Raw genomic sequence first — 21,226 nt, forward strand, 5'->3', positions numbered from 1 at the left:
ATGTTATACTAACACTGCTCTATTTACTAGAAAATCTAAGGCAGGGATTGTGATATTATTACTATATGTTGATGACATGTTAATTACAGGTGATGATGTTCAAGGAGTCAAGGGTATTAAGTCCGTCTTGACTTCAAAATTTGAGATGTCAGACTTGGGTTTTCTGACATATTTTATTGGAATTGAGGTTGCCTATTCGCAACGTGGTTATTTTCTTTCTCAGTCTAAACTTGCTTGCGAGATTATTGACAGGTCAGGATTTCTGATGACAAAGTATGCGAAACTCCTGAAGTTGTGGGAGCAAAAATGAAGATTGACGACGGTGTTCCTCTAACCGATCCTACTCCTTACAAGCAGTTGGTAGGTTCTTTAATGTATCTTAGCATTACCCGACCTGATTTGTCACATGCTATACACATCGCCAGTCAGTTTCAACACGCTCCTACAACCGTTCATATAAGTGTTGTGCTTCGCATCATCAGATATTTGAAGGGAACTGTGAATAAGGGAGTATTTCTATCTTCTTCTTCTGAATTGAAATTACTTGCTTATACTGACTCAGATTGGGGAGGTGACCCTAGTAACCGTCTATCCACCACTGGCTTTTGTGTTTTCTTAGGTGAGTCCTTGATCTCATGGCGATGTAAAAAGCAACAGAATGTCTCTTTGTCATCCACCGAAGCCGAATATAGAGCCATGGCATCCACTACCATGGAAATTGTATGGATTCGACGCCTTTTGGAAGATATGAGAGTACTTATCAGAGAACCAACAAAGCTGTGCTGTGACAATAAAAGCGCAATTTATATTGCCAAGAATCACACCTTTCACGAGCAAACAAAGCATATAAAAATGGACTGCCACTATGTCAGAGAAGAATATTTGAAGAAGATCATTGATCTACCATACGTGACGTCTGAGTATCAACTTGCAGACTTCTTCACAAAAGCACTATGTTCGCCCAGATTTCATTTCCTTCTTGACAAACTTGCGGTTATCGCACCGTAAGTTTGAGGGGGGGTGTTAAAATGTATCTCCAAAAACATGTTGTAAGTATAAATATATATACTTATATACTTAGAGATACATATACATATAATATATTATATGTATATGTATCTCTACATATATAAATATATATATTTATTCATATTTTTTATTTTCTTACCCTAAAAGGGTATTCTTGTAATCTTGCGCATATTCCATTTTGGAATATGTTGTAATTTATTTTTGTATTTTACATTTCTTTATTTTTTGTTTTTTTATTTTTAATATTTCTCATAAAGTGCATTGGGGGTCCCCCAATAGAGTCGTTGGGGGCCCCCAACGGTCACAAATGTGACCGTTGGGGGCTCCCCAATGACTCCTTTGGGAGCCCCCCTTTGCACTCCTTTCATTTTGTATAAATAGGGGTGATCCCCCTTGTAAATTCTTAAGCTTGAGAGTCTCAAGCATTTGCTCATTCTATAAAATACATGCATTATTGCATGTTCATTATTTTTACGCTTTTTGCGTATTTTGTTCAAGTGTTGTGAGAGTGCTTTCGTGCACTTCTTTTATAACGTATTTATGCTTGTATGCGTATTGTCTCTTCATAGACAATTTCACAGAGTCTGCTTGCATGCAACAATTTCAAGAAATGGCATTTCTTTCATAACTTTTCTTCAGAGTGCAGGCAACGACTTCTGTCATTGGACTCAACAATGCAAACCTTTTTAGTCAATAACCTAACACAAAAACTTTTGGATACAAAATTTCCAACAGATAAAGATTTTAGCAGAACATGTTGAAAGTAAAGGTTACATAGGAATCCAATCGCAACTAACGTAACAAGTAGATCTTGAGTTTGATTTACAGAGATCAATTTAACAGAAAGACTTCATGCCCAAAAATAAGCGCAAGTTGGTCTGACATAGGGTCTGGACCTTATACAGAATCACATTTTTTTGTATAAGCCAAAATACAAAACTAACCACTATATATATAAGTGCACCCTCACCGTTTGCTGATATGGTAAACAGGGAACTAAACGAAGGCTTACCGTGTGTGCAACCCAAACTCAGAATCATGGTTCTGCGTTTTTACACAACTTAAACCCACTCATAGGGGTCATGCTCAACGACTTCACCTATTTAAACGGATAGGCTACGAAATCCCAACAGATCCTACATCAGAATCGAAAATCCCAAAAGGAATTTCGAACAACAACACAAGGCATACTTGAAATCGAAACTTATGCAAAAGCACAAAAACCCTACTGTCAAAAGTTCATGATTTGGGGCTTCCCAAGCACTTCAAACCCCAAATCCTCCCCTCACTATGGATTTCCAGCAACCCCCAGTCCATGCTCGACCCATAGAATACCCAAAAGAAAAAAAACAGTAAACCTACTTTTTTCCGACGAGGTGGTTGCTGCTATAACGAAGGAGAGGTCGGCCGACTCCGGTGAGGGTGGCTGCCGCTGCGAGAAGTCGAGACCGGGAGGGGAACATGGAGACATTGAGAGAGAGAGGCAGAGAGGAGTCGAGAGAAGGTGAAGACCGAGAGGGAGAGAAGGGCTAGGCAGGGCCCGGCGGCGTCGACCCGGTCACATGCAGGGAGGTGAGGGCGTGGAGGAGCTTGTAGGGAGAGAGACTGAGGGCTTACCAGAGGAGACCGAGGCCGAACGGGAGGGGAGACCCGGGCATGCGACAGAGGCGGGGAGGGTTTTCTCAAGAATGAGAAAACCCTAACCCCTCTGATGCTTTATAAAAGCATGGGGTGGGGGGTATCCAGTTCGGATCCGGGTCCGACCCCGGGTCCGACCCCCACTTTTTTTTTTACATGCACCAACGGGTGCGGGTCTGGTTCGACCGAACCCCAACCCGTGACCCGCAACCCACCACAACAGGGTCCAGGTTTTGGGCATATCTGGATCCATCCGAGGATCCAAACCCATTTTTAAATGTTTAACTTATTAAATATTTTAGTTTTTTTTAATGTAACCCAACTAAAAAAAGATTTCGTGGATCCAGTTACATTATTATGGTTCTCTACTAACTTATTATGGATCTTAGGTCCATTATGCTTCATACACCCCTTAAATAAATCCGGATCCAAGGATCCAAAGTTTTTATTGTACCCTGACTTGGAACCATGGCTTTAAATTTAATATTTACGAGTCCAAGCCAACTAGTATGGACTCCAAGCAGCGTATCTCAGATCCACTTAGAAACTCTAATTGGACCCAAACCAATTTAAATCTCCGATGTCCAGGATTTTGCGGATCCAAAACCAGAAATCTGATCTTCTTGACTGAAAATTGATTATTAAATATTCAAATTAAGGTTCGTGATCCGATATCTAATGATCTTAACGGATTATCGAAGATCCGAACAAGGTATTTATGGATACGACATTGAAGATCCAAATATGATAACCGAGATTCAAGTACAAATAAACAATTAAAACAATAAATTATCCTTGTAACAACCTAAGGACGCAAATTTTAAGTTTATTTATATGATAAAATTCACAGGTACTACACAAATTATTACATTATGAGATGACTCTTACTCTCGATGATGATGCCTCTAATGATACTTAGGAAGTTCTGGTCAATAATGTATCACGAGGTTGTGGAAGAGGTGAATATTTTAGCAGAGACAATGCACTCGTCATCTCATCATAAACACTGGAAATGTGTCAATTCTTTTGTCCAAGTCTAGTTCTCTAAATCTTTCTAATGTCTTTTTTGTTCCCAACATCAAGAAAAATCTTATTTCTGTTTCTAAAGTTGATAATACCAATTTGTGTATTGTATTTACTCCGTCATCTGTTTGTGTCAAGGATCTTCGCACGAAGAAGATATTTGTTGAAGGCAAAAGATCAGAAAATATGTATGTCCTCAAAGAAGATCATGTGTCTAAGTCAATTGGTTCCGTTTCGAATTCTAGTTTAGAGTCATCAAGTCCATCTGTTTTGTTTAATACTTCTGATTTAAATAAAACCAATGTCTAGCATAGTCGTCTTTCCCATTGTAGTCGAGGTTTTGAAAGATTGGTTTCTAGTACACTTATTCCTAAGTCTAGTTTATAACGTAAGTCTGCAAGTATTATCTAAGTTCAGATTTCAAAGTCATGTATTTAATTCTTAGAATGAAAGAACTTCAAAACCTTTTGAAATTGTGCACTTCGATGTATGGGGTCCAACACCCAATGCCTCTTCCTCTGGTAGTCGTTACTACGTTTTTCATTGATAACTTCTCTCGTTATACGTGAATATATTTTATGAAGCATAAACATGAAGTGTTTAATATTTTTTCAAAGTTTTGTGTTGGTTAAAAACCAGTTTTCCATGTCTATTACAAATTTTCAGTGTGGTGGTGGAGGCGAGTACTCTTCGAAGGAATTTGTTACTTATCTTGAAAATAATGGAATCAACAAAAGAGTATCTTGTCCTTGTACCTTTCAATAAAATGGGCTTGTTTAAAAGAAGCATGGTCATATTGTTGACAGTGCCCTAGCTATATTATATGCTAGTAAAACATGTTTATATCTTTAGACAAAGGCCTTTCATTCTGCTGATCATGTTATAAATATGTTTCCCATGAAGGTTTAAATTATAAGTCTCCCTACTAAGCATTAGCTGGGCAACATCATGACTATGATTCTTTATGAGCTTATGGGTGTATTTGCTATGTTCACATGTATAAGTTCCTAAGAAATAAATTTGAGCCTAGAGCTCATGCTTGTAAATTCGTTGGTTATGCTGATAATTATAACGGATTCAGGTGCTATGATGTCAAAAATAAATGTATTTGAATATCTAGAGATGTGTTTGATGAGAGTTCTTTTGAGTGTGACTTTATTGCATAAGAGGTTTAGAAAGGAAAGAGGGCAATGTTGAATATTATCAGCCATGGTTAAGTGAAGAGTTGTTTTCAACTCCTAATAATATTTCCAGATGGCAAGGAGCTTCAGAAAATCCTGGGCAGCAAAGGGAAGATTATACTTTTGTCGAAGAAAATGCAGTTATGGATGAGAGATACAAAAAGGCCATGTCTACATCAAAAGAAATAAATGGGCAACAAGAATTGAAGTTGGACTGCAAAGGGTCACTAATAAGGGCAACAATCTAAAAACGTGAGTAGTCATAAAAATATAATCAGTCAATGTGATGAAATTAACACAACTGGAGTTCAGAAGATCAAACAGGGTTAAACATCCTATCAAGAGATGTGAGTTATGAAAATTTCTGCATATATCATCATTCTTTTCTCATGCAGATAGAAAAACAAGAAGAACCAATTTCTTATTCCCAAACCATTCGGAATAAGAAATGGATTGAATCCATGAATGATGAAATAGGAGCATTATATGAATGCCAAACATGGGAAGTGGTTAAAAGGCCTCCAGATAAGATTGTGACATGATTAAAGTGGGTTTATAAGATTAATTATGAACTAGATGAAACCATTGAAAGCCTAACTAGTTGCAAAATGCTTTACTCAAGAGTATGACATGGATTATGACGAGACTTTTAGTCCTGTGGTTAAAATGAGAATAGTACAAATAATTTTGTCTCTAGTAGTGGATCATGGTTAGACCCTGAACGAATTTGATGTCAAGAATGCGTTTTTACACGGAGACCTGAAAGAAGAAGTTTACATAGATCTGCTACAATGATACTGCGAAAATGATCCAACTGAATATGTTTGTAGTTTTAAGAGAGCGATATATGGACTAAAGCAAGCCTCTCGTTCATGATTCAAGAGCTTTTCCTTGGAAATATAGAAACATGATTTCCACGAATCTTCAGTTGACCATTCTCTGTTTATCCATAAAGGTAAGTGATACGTGACTCTTCTACTAATTTATGTGGATGTCATCATTGTCACATGGAACTCATATAGACATATTGAGGAGATAAAGGAAGTGTTGAATATGCACTTTAAGATAAATAACCTCGGTCAGTTAAAGTACTCCTTGAGAGTTGAAGTTGATAAAAGGATAAGTTGGTTTTGACTCAATATAAGTATACTATGGATCTCTTGCGTAAAACAAGTACTAGTGATTGCTAGCCTTTGTTAACTCCTATTCCAATACACCAACAATTAAGTGTTAACGATGGAGAAATTATATAGTGATCCAACTGAGTATATGAGTATTGTGAGAATGTTGCAGTATCTTACCTTCACAAGACCAGATGTTGTATATGCATTAAACCAAGTATTCCAGTTTATGCACCAACCAAGGACTAGCCATATGAAAGTTGTAAAACAAATTTTAAGGTATTTAAAGGGTACCCTAGGTGATGGACTATTTTATAAGAAAAGAAATCAGAGGGAAGATCTTTTCATAGTTATGACCTATTCAGATGTTGATGGGGCAGGACATCTAGATAAAATACGATCAATTTCAGGGTATTGCATATTTGTTGGAGGAAATCTAGTTCTTGGTCAAGTCGAAAGCAAAGGCCTATAGCCAGAATCCCAAATCAAGTATTGAAGCTGAATATCGGGCCATGGTAACAACTTCTTCATAGTTGACATGGATAAGAAATTTGTTACATGAATTTGATGAAACAATCCCTAGTTCATCAGAATGCCATCAAGATTTCATTAAATCTTGTGCACGATGGAAAAACCAAGCATGTTTGATTTTCATTGGTTAGCGGATCTTTTTATAAAGGGTTTGACAAAACAAAGGTTTTGGTATTTAAAATCCAAGTTGTCCATGGTGATTACCATGTACAACTTGAGGGAGGCTATTGAGAGATAACATTTGTTGGGTTTGTGTATTGGATCCAGATCCAATACCTAAATTCAATCTGTAAACTCGTGACTTTTTGTTTTCTTATTTATTTCATTCTTTCCCATAAATCCCTTTGTATTTAATTTTATGTATTGTGTTAGATACATGCAAATATTGAAGTCTAGAAATCTGTAACTGATGTTCAATATATATAAAAAAACCCTCTCACGATTTCCCTATTGGGAATCATTGCTACAACAACCCAACTCATCCTCTCTCCATCTTTGATACCAAATCTAACACCTTTTCTTTTCTGTTTTCTATTTAGGTGGGTTTTCCATGATAATAAGATGGAGTGGAGATTGGTACTAATTGTTAGTGCTATTAGTATCATATTGTATGGTACAGTATGATGTATCAATAGGAGAGCCGATACGATATAGCCACTATGTAATAAAATTTACGATATATCGATCTTCATTGTATAATACAGGGGTGTATTGTACTGTATACTATGTATTGTATGAGTCACTTTTTTTTTTAAAGATCCCAATATCGGAAAAGGGGCGATCAACCACTTATGAGGGCCTTATTTTAGGCTCTTAGGGTCATTTTGACCCCATTTTTTGGTATTCCCTCTTTCTGAACCTTGTTTCTAAGCAAACCCATTGATTTTTGAGATCAAATCGACCTAAACAATTGGGTCTTTCGATAGGTTCGAGCCTTAGAGATGTGATTTACGTTGAATCTCACCCATTTTCATCCTAACCAAGGTTACCAGACTAGGAAGCGGAAGCATGATATGAAACTAGAAGCGTGAGAGAGAAGTGAGGTATTTTAAAATTTATAAGAAGCAGGAAGCAAGGGATCTATTTAAAAGAAAAATAGGAATACAAAAGGAAGTGATATGAGATTGAATGGGAAGCACAATACTAATCAAATAGGGAGTACAAACTAAAATGAAAATTCTTAAATTTCATGATTTTGTAGTATAAGAATTAAATTCTTCTCAAAATCTAAAAATAATGATTGCCAAGTTAGAGAAAGTACATGAGAAGTGAGTGGGAAGCATGAAAGGAATCACATGAAAAGCATGATAGAAGCTCATAGGAAGCATGCAGGAGAAAAACGTGTGAGAAGCATAGAAGTGTGGGAGAACCCAGATTCCCATCAAGTTTTGGAAGCGAGGAGTTTTGCGCTTCCGAAGTGAGTTTTTTGGAAGCGTGCTTCCCACCTACATATCAAGCTTCTGATAACTCTAATCCTTACCATCCATTTTTTGGCATCTAACCCTCAAAACTGAACCCTAAAAGTGTGATTTACCCCAAAACCCTCATGTCCATCCTGCAGAGTTATTTTTGGCCTGCAACCCTTCAAACCAATCCATAGAAATGTAATTTACTACAAAGCCTCCCATTTCCATTCTATACTATCATTTTTTTTTTGGCCTCTAACCCTCAAAACCAAGCCCTAGGGGTTTGATTGAAGGTGTTTGGCGCATGGCTACATCAAGAAACCCGACATGGAATCATTGTACACCGGTTTATTAAGGAAATAAGTTGCTCATCTGGTGCAATTATTGTAAAAGGAAGAATCATGGAGGCATTTCGAGGATGAATCATCATTTAGTCGAAAAAAGCAAAATGTGGCCGCATGCAATTCTAGACTACTGCCATACACCATGAAATGACAGATAAACTATGTCACAGGGATTCGGCTAGTAGGGTGCCGCACCCACGTCGACTCGACGCGGGAGCGGGTGCGGCACCGGGTGCGGTCAACCCGATCCTGGGTGCGTTGACCACACCCAGGATCATTTAGGTCCATTTTTTTTTTGGATTTAAAAAAAAAAAAATTTGCCCTATGAAATGGGCTGCAGAATTTAAAAAAAAAAGAATTCTGCTGACAGCTGCTGCTGCTCCTGCCTTTTCAAAATCTTCTTTTTCGTAAAGGATTTTCTCTCTCCATAATAAATGATAATGATGGTGGTAGCCTTGCTCTCTCTCCATAATAAATGATAATGATGGTGGTAGCCTTGCTAATCCTTCTTTTTCGTAAAGGATTTTCTCTCTCCATAATAAATGATAATATGATGGTGATAGCATTGCTGGCTATTAGCATTCACTGTTCTCCTGACGAACTCTTCTCCTGACGAGATAAAAGCCACAATAACCAAGATCTGCTCTTAAGCATGAACTTGTTACAGATCGACGTGGCCTATGAAGACTAATAAACTTGTGAAATAAAATCTCACAAATCAGCATCCAATGCTAGGGCTGCAAATGGATTGGATTTGTTTAGATCCCTGATCCAAATCTGACATATTATTCTTAGACATGGATTTCAAATAACATCATATTGGGGTTGTACTCAGATGTACATGACCTGGTGCGCTATCATGCAACTGTATATAAAATGAAATTTGAAAAAACCCGCGGGGGAACCCCCGGACCCCCTTATATATATTTACATTTTTGCCCTTGCCGCACCCCCGCACCCGGGTTTTTTGGAAGTGCCGAATCCCCGCACCCGCACCTGCACCTGGACCCGCGCCTGCACCCGCACCCGCACCCGCACCCGCACCCGCACCCGCACCCGCACCCATGTGACATAGCAGATAAATGAGCTATTATAGGAAAACTAGAGGAAGAGTGAGATAACAGAAGATTGAGGGTTAGGATATCTCCTAGCCTTGAGAAGATCCAGAAGTGCCTCCTAAGGAGCTTAGGGAGGCAACCAACAACGTGAGTGGCCCTATTGAGATGATACAACAACAAAAGGGCAATGGCATAAAGTTGAGGACAAGCAACAATGGTACTGAAACTATCCTATGGCGGTAGTAGTAAGGGAAGGAGGGGAGGAAAGAGAGTCTTTACGAGTCTAGGACGTGGGATTAATACTTGTTTCCAGCCTAAGATGACCCTAGAAGCCTAGTCAGATATATATTCTGCCTTGGTCTTCAAACAAATGATCAAGTGGATAGATCTAGCAGTTGGATATTTTTTTTATGAGACCTTCACACCCTTCAATGCCGAAAACTCATTTTTTCAGGCTAAGCGAGTACTCACAATGGTCATAAATATGACCGTTGGAAGCCTCCCAACGACTATTTTGGAGGCTCCCTCTTGGCCTCTTCTTGTCTATAAATAATGGCTTAATGCCCCTCGTATTTGTAAGCTTCTTTGAAGCTCCTTGATGAAAAAATTCATTATTTTTAAGTGTCGTCTCTCTTTTGATATTGTATACAATTTTGTGCTTGTGTAAGCATTAGTGCTTATGGAGAGAAATAGAGAGAGGAACAAAAATTTGCATATGGTTTTTATTGATTTGGGGAAGGCTTACGATAGAGTACCTAGGGACGTTCTCTGGTGGACAATAATGAAGAAAGGTGTTTCTCTCAAGTACATTAGTATAATTAAAGATATGTATGAAGGAGTAGTAACCAATGTCCGCACTTGTGGAGGGGTGACAACCAATTTTTTATAACGGTTGGGTTACATCAAGGATCTGCTTTAAGCCCTTTCCTATTTGCTATAGTGATGGATGAGCTTACGAGATCAATTCAAGAAAATGTGCCGTGGTGTATGTTGTTTGCTGATGATATTATTTTGATTGATGAGTCTAGAGCTGGGGTTAATGCTAAGTTAGACTTATGGAGACAGACATTGGAAGCAAGAGGTTTTAAGTTGAGTAAGAGTAAGACAGAATACATGGAATGTCGATTTAGTAAGCAACAAAATAGAGATGGGAGTGTAGTGAAGCTTGGTGAGCAAGAAATACCGGTGGATGATTCTTTCAAATATTTGGGATCTATCATTCAAAAGCTATGTCACATGGGTGCGGGTGCGGGTGCGACACGGGTGCGGCGCAATTCCAAAAAATTTGGACACGGGGACTCAGCTATATATATATATTAAAAAATATATATTATAAATATATATATTATAAATATTATAATTATATATATAACAATAAATTAACACATAAAGATTGTAAATTTTAAAGCAAAAAAAAAGCAATTCTTAACAACACAAACTTACCAAAATATAACACATAAAGAAGCTTGTGAGTGTGATAAATAACAAAACTTATCATAAATCTGCCTCATCGTCTGAATTAGAAGGAAGAACATGATCGAGGTAGTCCATGTTGAGAGTATGTAAATTATGTTCTCCCTCCAAGTCAAAATCTTCTGGATTTACATCCCAATTCTTGGATGGTCCACAACTGCATCAAAAAATCACTATATTAGTATCTAACTTAAAACTTTGAATACAGATATGAAATATTTAAATACAAACTTTGAATACAAAGAAAAAAAAGTACCTATACTCTTCTTTGGTGCGGCGAGAAATTAATCGTAGATTTGAGTGAACATATACCAAATCCTCTGCTCTTTTACTAGTGAGTTTGTTTCTTTTAATGTTGTGAATTTGAGCATATGTACTCCAATTTCTTTCACAACAAGATGATGTAGCAGGTTGGGATAACAACTTCATTGCAAGACGTTGCAGATTTGGTGTCTCTGATCCATATGTTGCCCACCAATTAAGGGGATCTTCCTCGTCCCTTGCCACAAGTGCTGCTAAAGAATCAAATCTTCCAGTAGAAAACTTGCCAAACTCTCTATTTACAACCTTAAACATGTGAGGATCATTAAAAACTCTTCCCAAATATATCATTCTATTTCTTGATATCTTAGGATCTTCATTTGGAGAAACACGACCAACACCTGCTGTCAACCATTTTTTTGCATAGTATTTTGGATTGAGAGAGTGTGCCATGCAATGCAAAGGTGTATTGCTTTTATCCGATCTTCTCACTAAAACTGAATGTACATGATTGTAAAATTCTGAATCATCAAGTGCAATATCTTTCTTCTCATGTTTAAAAATGATACTTTGAACTTTTTCAATCATATTGTCCCACATTTCATAAATTCTATGAAGCATGGGTACATCTCTGTCAACTTCTCTCAGCATTTCCCAAATAGGCTCTGTAAATTCAACAAAATATGTAATTTTATCCCACCAAAAATCATCACAGATGCATTTTTTGATAGCTTGAGCCTTGACATCATCTTCAGTACGATAAAAATCCCAATCTTGATCAGCCACCATCATCATCAATGCATTCTTGAGTTGTTTAATTCTTTTTATCATAACAATTAGAGAAGCAAAATGAGTTTCAGCAACTTTCAGTAACTTGAGATCAGAATGCCTATTAAATATAGAAAGGGCATGATGATGGTTTACAACAAAATTTCTAATATTTCGAACATCATGCTCTATTTCCTCAATCCATAAGCACATTTCATGTGCATGTGCATCATCTTTTGATGGATTGCATATACTCTTAAGTGCCAAATTTAAACTGTGTGCTACACAAGGAGTCCAAAAAATATGTGAATATGTATCTTCACTTGCCAAATTCATTCCTGCACGACTGCAAACTGGAGCATTGTCAGTAATGATTTGCACCACACTTTCTTCACCCACTTCTTTTATCACTTCAACAAATAATCTCTTTAAATATTCAGCATCTTTATACTCTCCAGATGCATCAACAGTCTTCAAAAAGATTGGCCCATTTAGTGAGTAAGCAATGAAGTTTATCAGTGGTCGCCTTTGTATATCAGTCCACCCATCAGAAACAATCGACACTGCATGTCGTTTCCATGCAAATTTTTGGGTCTCTAGCAAGTCTTCAATTCTATTTTTTTCCTCTGCAAGAATGACTGTTCTTAGTTTTTCTGAACTAGGAGGCACGTAACCACTCAAATTGCAATTAGCCAAAGATGTAATCATATCTTTCCAGTATGGACTTCTAGCTACATTAAAAGGAATTGAGCTTGAGTAAAAGAATCGACCAATCTTTTTATCAATTTCTGCTCTTGCCATGTTTTTGAATGACGCTTGTATTGTTTTATTGCTTTCCATCTTTCTTTTCTTTAAAAGCTCTTCTTGTGTATCACTAGCAGTAGGAAAAGACAAATTAATCGAATCGCTTTTCATCTCTGCAATTTTCTTCTTTTCAGCTTCCTCTTGTTCTTTTTTTAATTGCTTTAACATGTCTTTGTCAACCCCAGAACATGCCCTAATTCCTTGACCACGAATATGCAAAAGATGTGCTTTCACACGCGTATAAGAACCTGTGAAAACAGTCTTACATAGATTACAATGAAACTGCACATTCCCACCACCACCACTACTAGGTTTTATCCCTTTTGTCACAAGCCTCCAAAGTGGTTGAGAAACATCTAATTCAGGGTTAGAACTTGAACCAAATGTATTGACACTACCGCTAGAACTCGCCATTATATCTGAAAAGTGAAAACTGAAAAGAAAATAATTAAATAAGTAAATAAAATAAAGTTAATAAAACAGGGAATATTGGAGGGGCCGATCCCCTCTTCTGCGAGTAGAGGGTGCAGGGAGGGGGGCCGAGCCCCTCCTCTGCGAGCAGAGGGTGCAGGGAGGGGCCGAGCCCCTCCCCTGCGAGCAGAGGGTGCAGGGAGGGGGGCCGAGCCCCTCTTCTGCGTGCAAAGGGTGCAGGGAGGGGGGCCGAGCCCCTCCTCTGCGAGCAGAGGATGCAGGGAGGGGCCGAGCCCCTCCTTTGCGAGCAGAGGGTGCAGGGATGGGGGCCGAGCCCCTCCCTTGCGAGCAGAGGGTGCAGGGAGGGGGGGGCGAGCCCCTCCTCTGCGAGCAGAGGGTACAGGGAGGGGGGCCGAGCCCCTCCCCTGCGAGCAGAGGGTGCAGGGAGGGCGGCCAAGCCCCTCCTCTGCGAGCAGAGGGTGCAGGGAGGGGGGCCGAGCCCCTCCTCTGCGAACCGAGGGTGCAGGGAGGGGGGCCGAGCCCCTCCCCTGCGAGCAGAGGGTGTAGGGAGGGGCCGAGCCCCTCCCCTGCGAGCAGAGGGTGCAGGGAGGGGGGCCGAGCCCCTCCCCTGCGAGCAGAGGGTGCAGGGAGGGGGGCCGAGCCCCTCTTCTGCGTGCAAAGGGTGCAGGGAGGGGGGCTGAGCCCCTCCTCTGCGAGCAGAGGGTGCAGGGAGGGGCCGAGCCCCTCCCCTGCGAGCAGAGGGTGCAGGGAGGGGCCGAGCCCCTCCCCTACGAGCAGAGGGTGCAGGGAGGGGGGCCGAGGCCCTCCTCTGCGAGCAGAGGGTGCAGGGAGGGAGGCTACGAGCAGGGTCGACATACCTGACGGAGGGGGAGACAGTGGCTGCCTGTCGCCGGAGTTCGGATCGCCGGCGTGGTTGCAGGAGAAAGCTGCAGGGGCTGAGGGGGAGAGGCAAAATCGAGAGGGTAAGCCCCTCTCCCTGTCGATAAACCCCTTTTAGGGTTCGGCTGCCAAAAAAAATTTGGATCTGGGTCGGGTTTGGACCCGACCCGACCCGGATCCAAAACAAAATTTAAAACTCGAACTGGACAATTTTGGACTCGGTCAAAGTTGACCGAGTCCAAAATGTGGTTGGACTCGGCCCGGACTCGTTGATCGAGTCCGACTCGGAGTTGACCGAGTCCGGGCCGAGTCCAAAGCCGCACCCGAGTCCGCACCCGAGTCCGTGCGTGTCGACGCGGGTGCGGCAACCCTTTAGCCGAGTCCGTGTGACATAGTTCAAAAGTATGGAGAAATTGATGGAGATGTAAATCATAGGATAAAGGTTGGGTGGATGAAATGGAAGAGTGCAACTGGAGTGTTGTGCGATCGTAGAATGCCATTGCGGTTGAAGGGAAAGTTTTATAGGATGACTATTAGGCCCGCTTTACTATATGGTACGGAATGTTGGGCTGCCAAGAGACATCATATTCAAAAAATGAGTGTAGCTGAGATGCGTATGCTGAGATGGATGTGTGAAAATACAATAAAAGATAAGATTCGGAATGAGGAGATACGTAAGAAGGTAGGCGTTGCACCCATTGAAAATAAGATGAGAGAGAATCGTTTACGGTGGTTTGGACATATTCGACGAAGGCCTAATGATGCTCCAGTTAGAAGGATGGAGAAATGGGAAAATATATTAGTTAAAAGAGGTCGGGGTAGGCCTAGGAAGACATGGATGGAGGTGATAGAAAAGGATATGAATGCTTTGAACCTCACCGAGGACATGGCATTGGATAGAAATGAATGGAGGAGAAGGATTCATGTGGAAGACCCCGAATGATTTTCTTTGTTGGTTCATATCGCCGACCCCAATTGTTTTGGGATGAAGGCGTAGTTGTTGTTGTTGTAAGCCTTAGTGCTTTTTGGATTGCCCCATAGTGGACTTGTGTATGTACACTTTGTGATTGCGTTCTTCATAAGCCCTTAGTGGTTTTTTGTGCTTTGGACGATTTGTGCTTCTTGAGTGAGGTGTGTGAAGATTCTTTGTTTCATTACATGTGTATGTTTAATAACTTATGCTTGTATTCATGTTCATTTTTTTTCTATTGCACTCTATGAATTTTCTGATTTTTTTTTGTATTTTTTCATTTTTTGTGATTTTTAAATTGAGTTATGATACAGTATGATACACCCTATTGCCGGCCTGTCCTATATGGGTTTCAATATGATAATTACAACATTTCTAATTGTAGAGTCAGCCAAACATACTACCTACACATTCATATTTAGCTGCTTTGTTTATTTGACTCACTGAAATTCTATGCATTTTTTCCTACTTAGGAACTTTTTGAGCCATGTTCATTCTATGTATATAAAAATCCACTTTCAGTGTATAAGTAAACTTTAGAGTGTAGACCTGTAATTGAAGCTGTACTAGTTGCAAATAGCAGGGCAACCAATCCGGTAATATGAGCAAATATTCTAACCTCAAATTGTTTTTCTTGTTGCCTCATTTTCTTTAAGGATCTGTTATGTTTGTTTCTGAAGTTGTGTCAATCTTTTGCATATAACCCTTGAAACATTATTTCCTATGGGCTTATATGTTCTCTTTGCACCATCATGATTTTTGAATCTGTTGTCAAATGCACTACCAGATCTTTCTTCCTTTTTCTTTTATTATAATGTGCTTGGTTTTCTTGTATTTGGGTTTGACTTGCTTTCAGTTATAGTTTTTGAGGTAGCTATTTGTGATGGTAGGATATGATTTTGCAACATGTACCTCATAATGGTGCAGGTTTCTTTAGTTTATTTTCAAAGGTTTGTCAACTTGAAAATAGCACCATGCATATTAAACTAGGAAGACATAATTATTTATCATGCTCTTTGATGCTGTAATTATTTATCATGCTATTTGATGCTGTAATTATTTATCATGCTATTTGATGCTATTCTTTGTACTGAACTGGTGTTTCTAATTTTTTTTTTTCTTTTTCTTGTTTTGTTTTTCTTGAAAAGCTTTCCTTCCAAGGTTTTCTCTGTCTCAAACCTTGGTTTGTGCATGCTTCTCTCACATTTAGCTTTTAGCTTTAAAAGTCGGGGGTAGCCAGAATTTATCCTGAACCGTGTACCTTTTAACTTTTCAATTCTATGCAATGTATATGATATGATTGATAGTATCATTTGGTTTACATGCTGCATTTTTCATTATTATGATCTGCTTTGTGAAAAATTAAATATTATGGCCAGGTGGTGTGGTTGAAGGTTGAACTGTGCAGATTACTAGAAGAGAAAAGGTCTGCTGTCCTAAGGTTTGTAAATTTTTTACGGCATTTGAATTTGCTTCATTTTTCTCCTCTTTTGCGAGCATGACTTTCTTCTATGAAAATATGTTTTAGAAGTTCCTCCTTGTTGGATGGTTAGGTCACACTATCAAAACCGTGGGTCTCTGTTTCGAATCCCATGGGGGGTTATCCCCCAGCTTGCCTATCTGAAAAAAGATCTTCTTTTGAAGGGTGATAACTAACCTGGGTTTAGTATTTATTGCAGTGTTTTGGGATGCTTTGTTACTAGAAAAAGAAAAGTTAAGGGACATACATTAACGCCTTTTTCTAGCCACAGTAAATTTATTATACTGTGGTTCATGTGTTTGGAGTTTCAAAAAAGCTGCTGCACCTTAATCTAAGCCCTTTCTCCCATTTCATCAGTGCCTTATCTCTTCTCTTGCTTAGTTTAAACAGTGCAGTTCTCAATTTCTCTTGCTCTTCCTCATGCTCCTGGTATGAATGGCACCAGACCAGAATGGTTCCTGCAATAAGAATTCTCTCCTACTTTGAATCATAGTCACGGATATCAGTGATATTTTGGAAATATCATGACATTTTCAAAATATCACCAGAATACATAATATCGTGATCTTATCATGATATTTTTGCAATATTTTTTGAAAAAATCTTATTTTTGAAAAAATCTTATTTTTGAATATTTTAGCCTACTTTTTCTATTTTTTCTTTTGTATTTAAATTTTTTTTCAAACTTGTTTCTTTTATTTTTTGCAAGAAAAATAACCTACAATTTTCTTATCTTTCTTATTACTCTTTATATTTTTCAATTTTTACAACTTCCAAGATTTTTTCCCAGAAAAGTCATTTTTTGAAAAGAATACCAAACTCTCGGTGAGAATTTGCCTAGAACAATATTGGGGGCTATGATTTGAATGCTTCTACCAACTGAAATGTTCCACATAATGCTGCCCCTCAACCATGAACACCCTCCTTCTCATGGACATCAACTGTCATACTTCACATGCCAACTTCCTGGTAAGCAGGGTAAAATAATCTTTCTGCAAAATAATGGCATAATCATCCTTTGACACGTCTCCTAATAGTTTCCATCTGCGCTGGTGCTTGTAACTAACCTCGGGTTCTTCTTTGTCAGTTTCTAATCAATAGGCTGTATAATGTCATTTGTGCTAGGGTTGACTATTTTCAGGAAATTTCTATAAGATATAGGTTCCTAAGTTGAAATATATATGATGGTCCAAATCAGAGGATTAGCTCGGATTTTATGAGGTTGCTTCAATCTAGCCAATAGCAGGCCATCATCCATTGACTTGGGTTTATTAGTTGTTTGGTCTAAAGCCTTAGTTAGATTAGTCTAGTCTACTTGCAAGCACCAATTGGAGCCATACATTGTGAACTATGGTTGCTGACTGGTGATTTATTGACATTAAGGCATCTTCCATATTAAGTTTAATTCCTGTGACAGCTATCTAACAAACTTGCAATTTTAGAGTTGCATACCATCAATAGTTGTTAGTTTATGACAAAAGAAAGTGCTATCCTAACTTTCTAAAAATCCATTTCCTTCCCTTAAATATTTCAAAAAATATTTTTTCACTTTTATATGTATGTATTTGAAATGAAGCTTATGATTTTTGGAAAAGTGGTTCCATTTTACAGCCTTTTCTAGTCATATTTTCATGCCTAAGTTAGGTTTTTAACTGTGCTTGCAATGGTTTGTCAGAGCTGAGGAGTTGGAGACAGCACTAATGGAGATGGTCAAACAGGACAATAGGCGTCTATTGAGTGCAAAGGTAGGCCTACCACCCTGATGTACATTGAGATATGTTTTACCTATATTCACCAAAAATCACGATACTTTCAGTTTATGACTTTGCACCGTTAGCAATGAGTACATAATGAAAATGTAAAACATGATAAAAAAATACCTGGTCATGTAATGAAATACAAAGAAATTCAAATGTCACTTATGGACATGCGCAATCACAATGATCACTTATGGATCAATTAAATAAACCACACAGATCAGCCACTTATGGGCATACAACACAAGTAAAAATATTAAATGTTATTAAGGAAAAGCTCTAAACAAAAGCCTTACAAGGTGTGGGGTTTGAACCCGTATGTATACATAAACCAACCAAGGTGTAGTCACCAGAAATGTAGCCGTTGGGGAGATCCCAATGGCTCTATGGTCAAATGACCATTAAGCCTTATCCTAATTCTAGGATTTACAAAGATTAAAATAAGAAGAAAATAAAAATGTGTAAAATGACTATAATATTAATACCTTTTATGTACAAAAAGACTAAAATACCCTTATGTCTATACATTAACATTGTAAAACCCCTGTTTTCCCAATTTTTTTTCGGAGGAGGGTCGGACCTGGATCCGACCCAGACCCACTAGGGTTATTCGGGGTGAGGGTTGTAATGAAATAAGCGGAAGTAACCAAGAATGCTAAAGCATTCACAATGTCCCACACGGACAAGTGCAACAAGCACAAGAGAGAAAATCCACTAAGGGATATACAAAGGGCCTTATAAAAAGGCTACACACATGAAAAATAATATCACTATTATTGAAGAGGAGCTCTCAAGAGCAATACAACATACATGGGGGGTTCCCCCTATTTATAAGAAGAGGAGACCAAAGGGGCTCCCAATAGAGTCGTTGGGAGCCCCCAACGGTCACATATGTGACCGTTGGGGGCCCCAACGACTCCATTGTGGGGCCCCTTTTCGGTATCCAAAAAATACAAAAATAAAATTAAAAAGAAAAATAAAAAATAGTGAAATACGAGAAACAAAATAAGTACCCCTATGGGGTACTTTGTGAAATGACCATAATACCCCTATCGGGTATTATGGTATTATTACATATGTTTTAACAAGGGTTTCTTTTAAACCCTCTTCTCCCCTTGTGTGTCGCACTTCCCCTTTGCCTCTGCGTTTTCCTCTCCACGCGGCGAAACAGGAAACCTTTCAGGGTTTCCCTGTTGGGTCTCCTCGATCCCCATTAAAGGCACGTCGAGGGGAGGGAGGGCTTCCATTGCCTGCACATCCCTCCTCCTCTCTCTCTCCCGGCGTGCGACCGATCCCCAGTGCCAAAGAACTCGCATCGCAACCTCTAGGGGGAGTCGATGCCTCCTCCTCCCTCTTGTTTCGATCATCGCCGCCGTCGTCGTCGGCGGCGACCTCGAAGGTATGCACCCTCCTCCCTTCTCTTTGTGTGCACCGGGAGGCCTACAGGAGGCCGACGACCCCATGCTGCGCCTTCCCTCTCCCTCTGCGTGTGTCGGGAGGACGACAGGAGGCCGACGACCCCCTGTCGTGCCTCCCTCCTCTCTCTGCATTCGTCGGGAGGCCGACGGCCCCTGCCTCCCCTCCCCATCTCTCTCTCCCTTTCTGTTGCTGGCAGGCAGGGGCGCGCCCCCTGCCGCCTCGTGGAGTTTCGGTAGGTAGGGGATGCCCCTACCGCCTCTAGGATTCCGGCAGGCAGGGGTGATGGCCCTGCCGCTCTTCTGCTTTTGACAGACAGGGGGTCGCCCCCTGCCGCCTCTCGATTTTCAGTAGGCAGGGGCTCGCCCCCGGGTTGTTTAGTCCTTGCATGATGTTTAATTTCTAATGCATGTTAAATGTCTTGCTTACTTAAATTGTGATTCCTGCTGTTGATTAATGTTCTTTCATGCTTAATAAATGTTCCCTGTTGCATGAATGCTTAACTGAATTATGTAATTGTCCTAATTGTATTCCTCTAAATTATTGTATGAAATCTTATTTGTATTCTTTATGCTCATTTATTTCAGTAGAGGGATTCGTACGCAGAATTCTTCGAATTTCTGACACCTTCTATTTGTGGTTTTTCACAGTCGCAGGAGACCCGTGAAGCAATTAGCTTTTGGTAAAGCTATGTGTGTCACACTTTTGCTGGACAGTTCACAGAGGGACAATGTGGCTCAGTCTTTTTCTTTATTTACTTTTATGTCATTAAAATAACTCTGATATGTCTTTTGCAATTATTGTTAGATACTCTTTCTTTCATGATTAATAAATAATGAGTTGCTATAAGTTGGGATGATAAGTGTAAGCTCTATTGTGGTTGGTTGTTTTATTCAATTGGGAGTGGAACTGTAAAGACCCTGGGTCTTTGGTAATGTTTCCGCAATGGTTTTAAAAAAAAAATATTTTCGCATTTTCAAGGGGTATGAATTGGGGTCGTTACAAACACTCTCCCTCAAACTTATGGTGTGTCCACCAAAAGTTTGCCTAACAAGAAATGAAACCTAGGAGAAGGAAGGGCTTTAGTGAAGAAGTCTGCATGCTGATAATCAGATATGACATGTGTCAACAAAATTGTCTTCTTCAAAAGTTCTTCTCTAATATTATGACAGTCCATCTTGATATGCTTAGTGCGCTAATGAAAGGTATGATTCCTAGCAATGTATATGGCACTTTTGTTATCACAACCTATGTAAAACCCACGTTAAAAAAAGGGTTTCGGACTCGGGTCGGGGCTAGACTCGACCCGGGCTCGTTAGGGTTGTAAAACCCGGCCTAGGAGTGAGGGTTTTTAAAAAAAGCCTCTCCTCTGTGCACTGCACCCCGCCCGTGTCGCTTCCCCCCGCCCCCCACCCCAACTGGATAAGGGAAACCCTAGGGTTTCCCCGTTTATCGCCTCCCCGTGCCTTTAAGAGCACGCAAGGGGAGGGGACACCTCAACTCCCTGCGTTCCTCCTCCCCTCCCTCTTGAGTCTCCTCCCTTCCGCTCTCGTTCCCTACGCAGGACAACACTGACGCCGGCCGCCGCCGCCGATCCCCTCCTAGGTACGCCCTTCCCTTCTTCTCTTCTTCTTCTTCTTCTGTTACCGGAAGGT

General features: G+C 39.8%; 1 protein-coding gene across 1 annotated transcript in view; it reads left to right on the forward strand.

Annotated features, from left to right (window-relative positions):
• Nucleotides 1-21,226, forward strand: part of LOC149823474 (uncharacterized) — a 181,764-nt gene that overhangs the window by 70,920 nt on the left and 89,618 nt on the right. Inside the window, exons 12-13 of the mRNA XM_090020059.1 lie at nucleotides 16,298-16,359; nucleotides 18,074-18,143. Coding sequence (XP_089876185.1) covers nucleotides 16,298-16,359; nucleotides 18,074-18,143 — 132 coding nt within the window. The remainder of the gene's footprint in view (nucleotides 1-16,297; nucleotides 16,360-18,073; nucleotides 18,144-21,226) is intronic.

This window comes from Nuphar pumila, chromosome 10, assembly GCF_984573655.1.
Source record: "Nuphar pumila chromosome 10, dmNupPumi1.hap1.1, whole genome shotgun sequence".
NCBI lineage: Eukaryota > Viridiplantae > Streptophyta > Magnoliopsida > Nymphaeales > Nymphaeaceae > Nuphar > Nuphar pumila.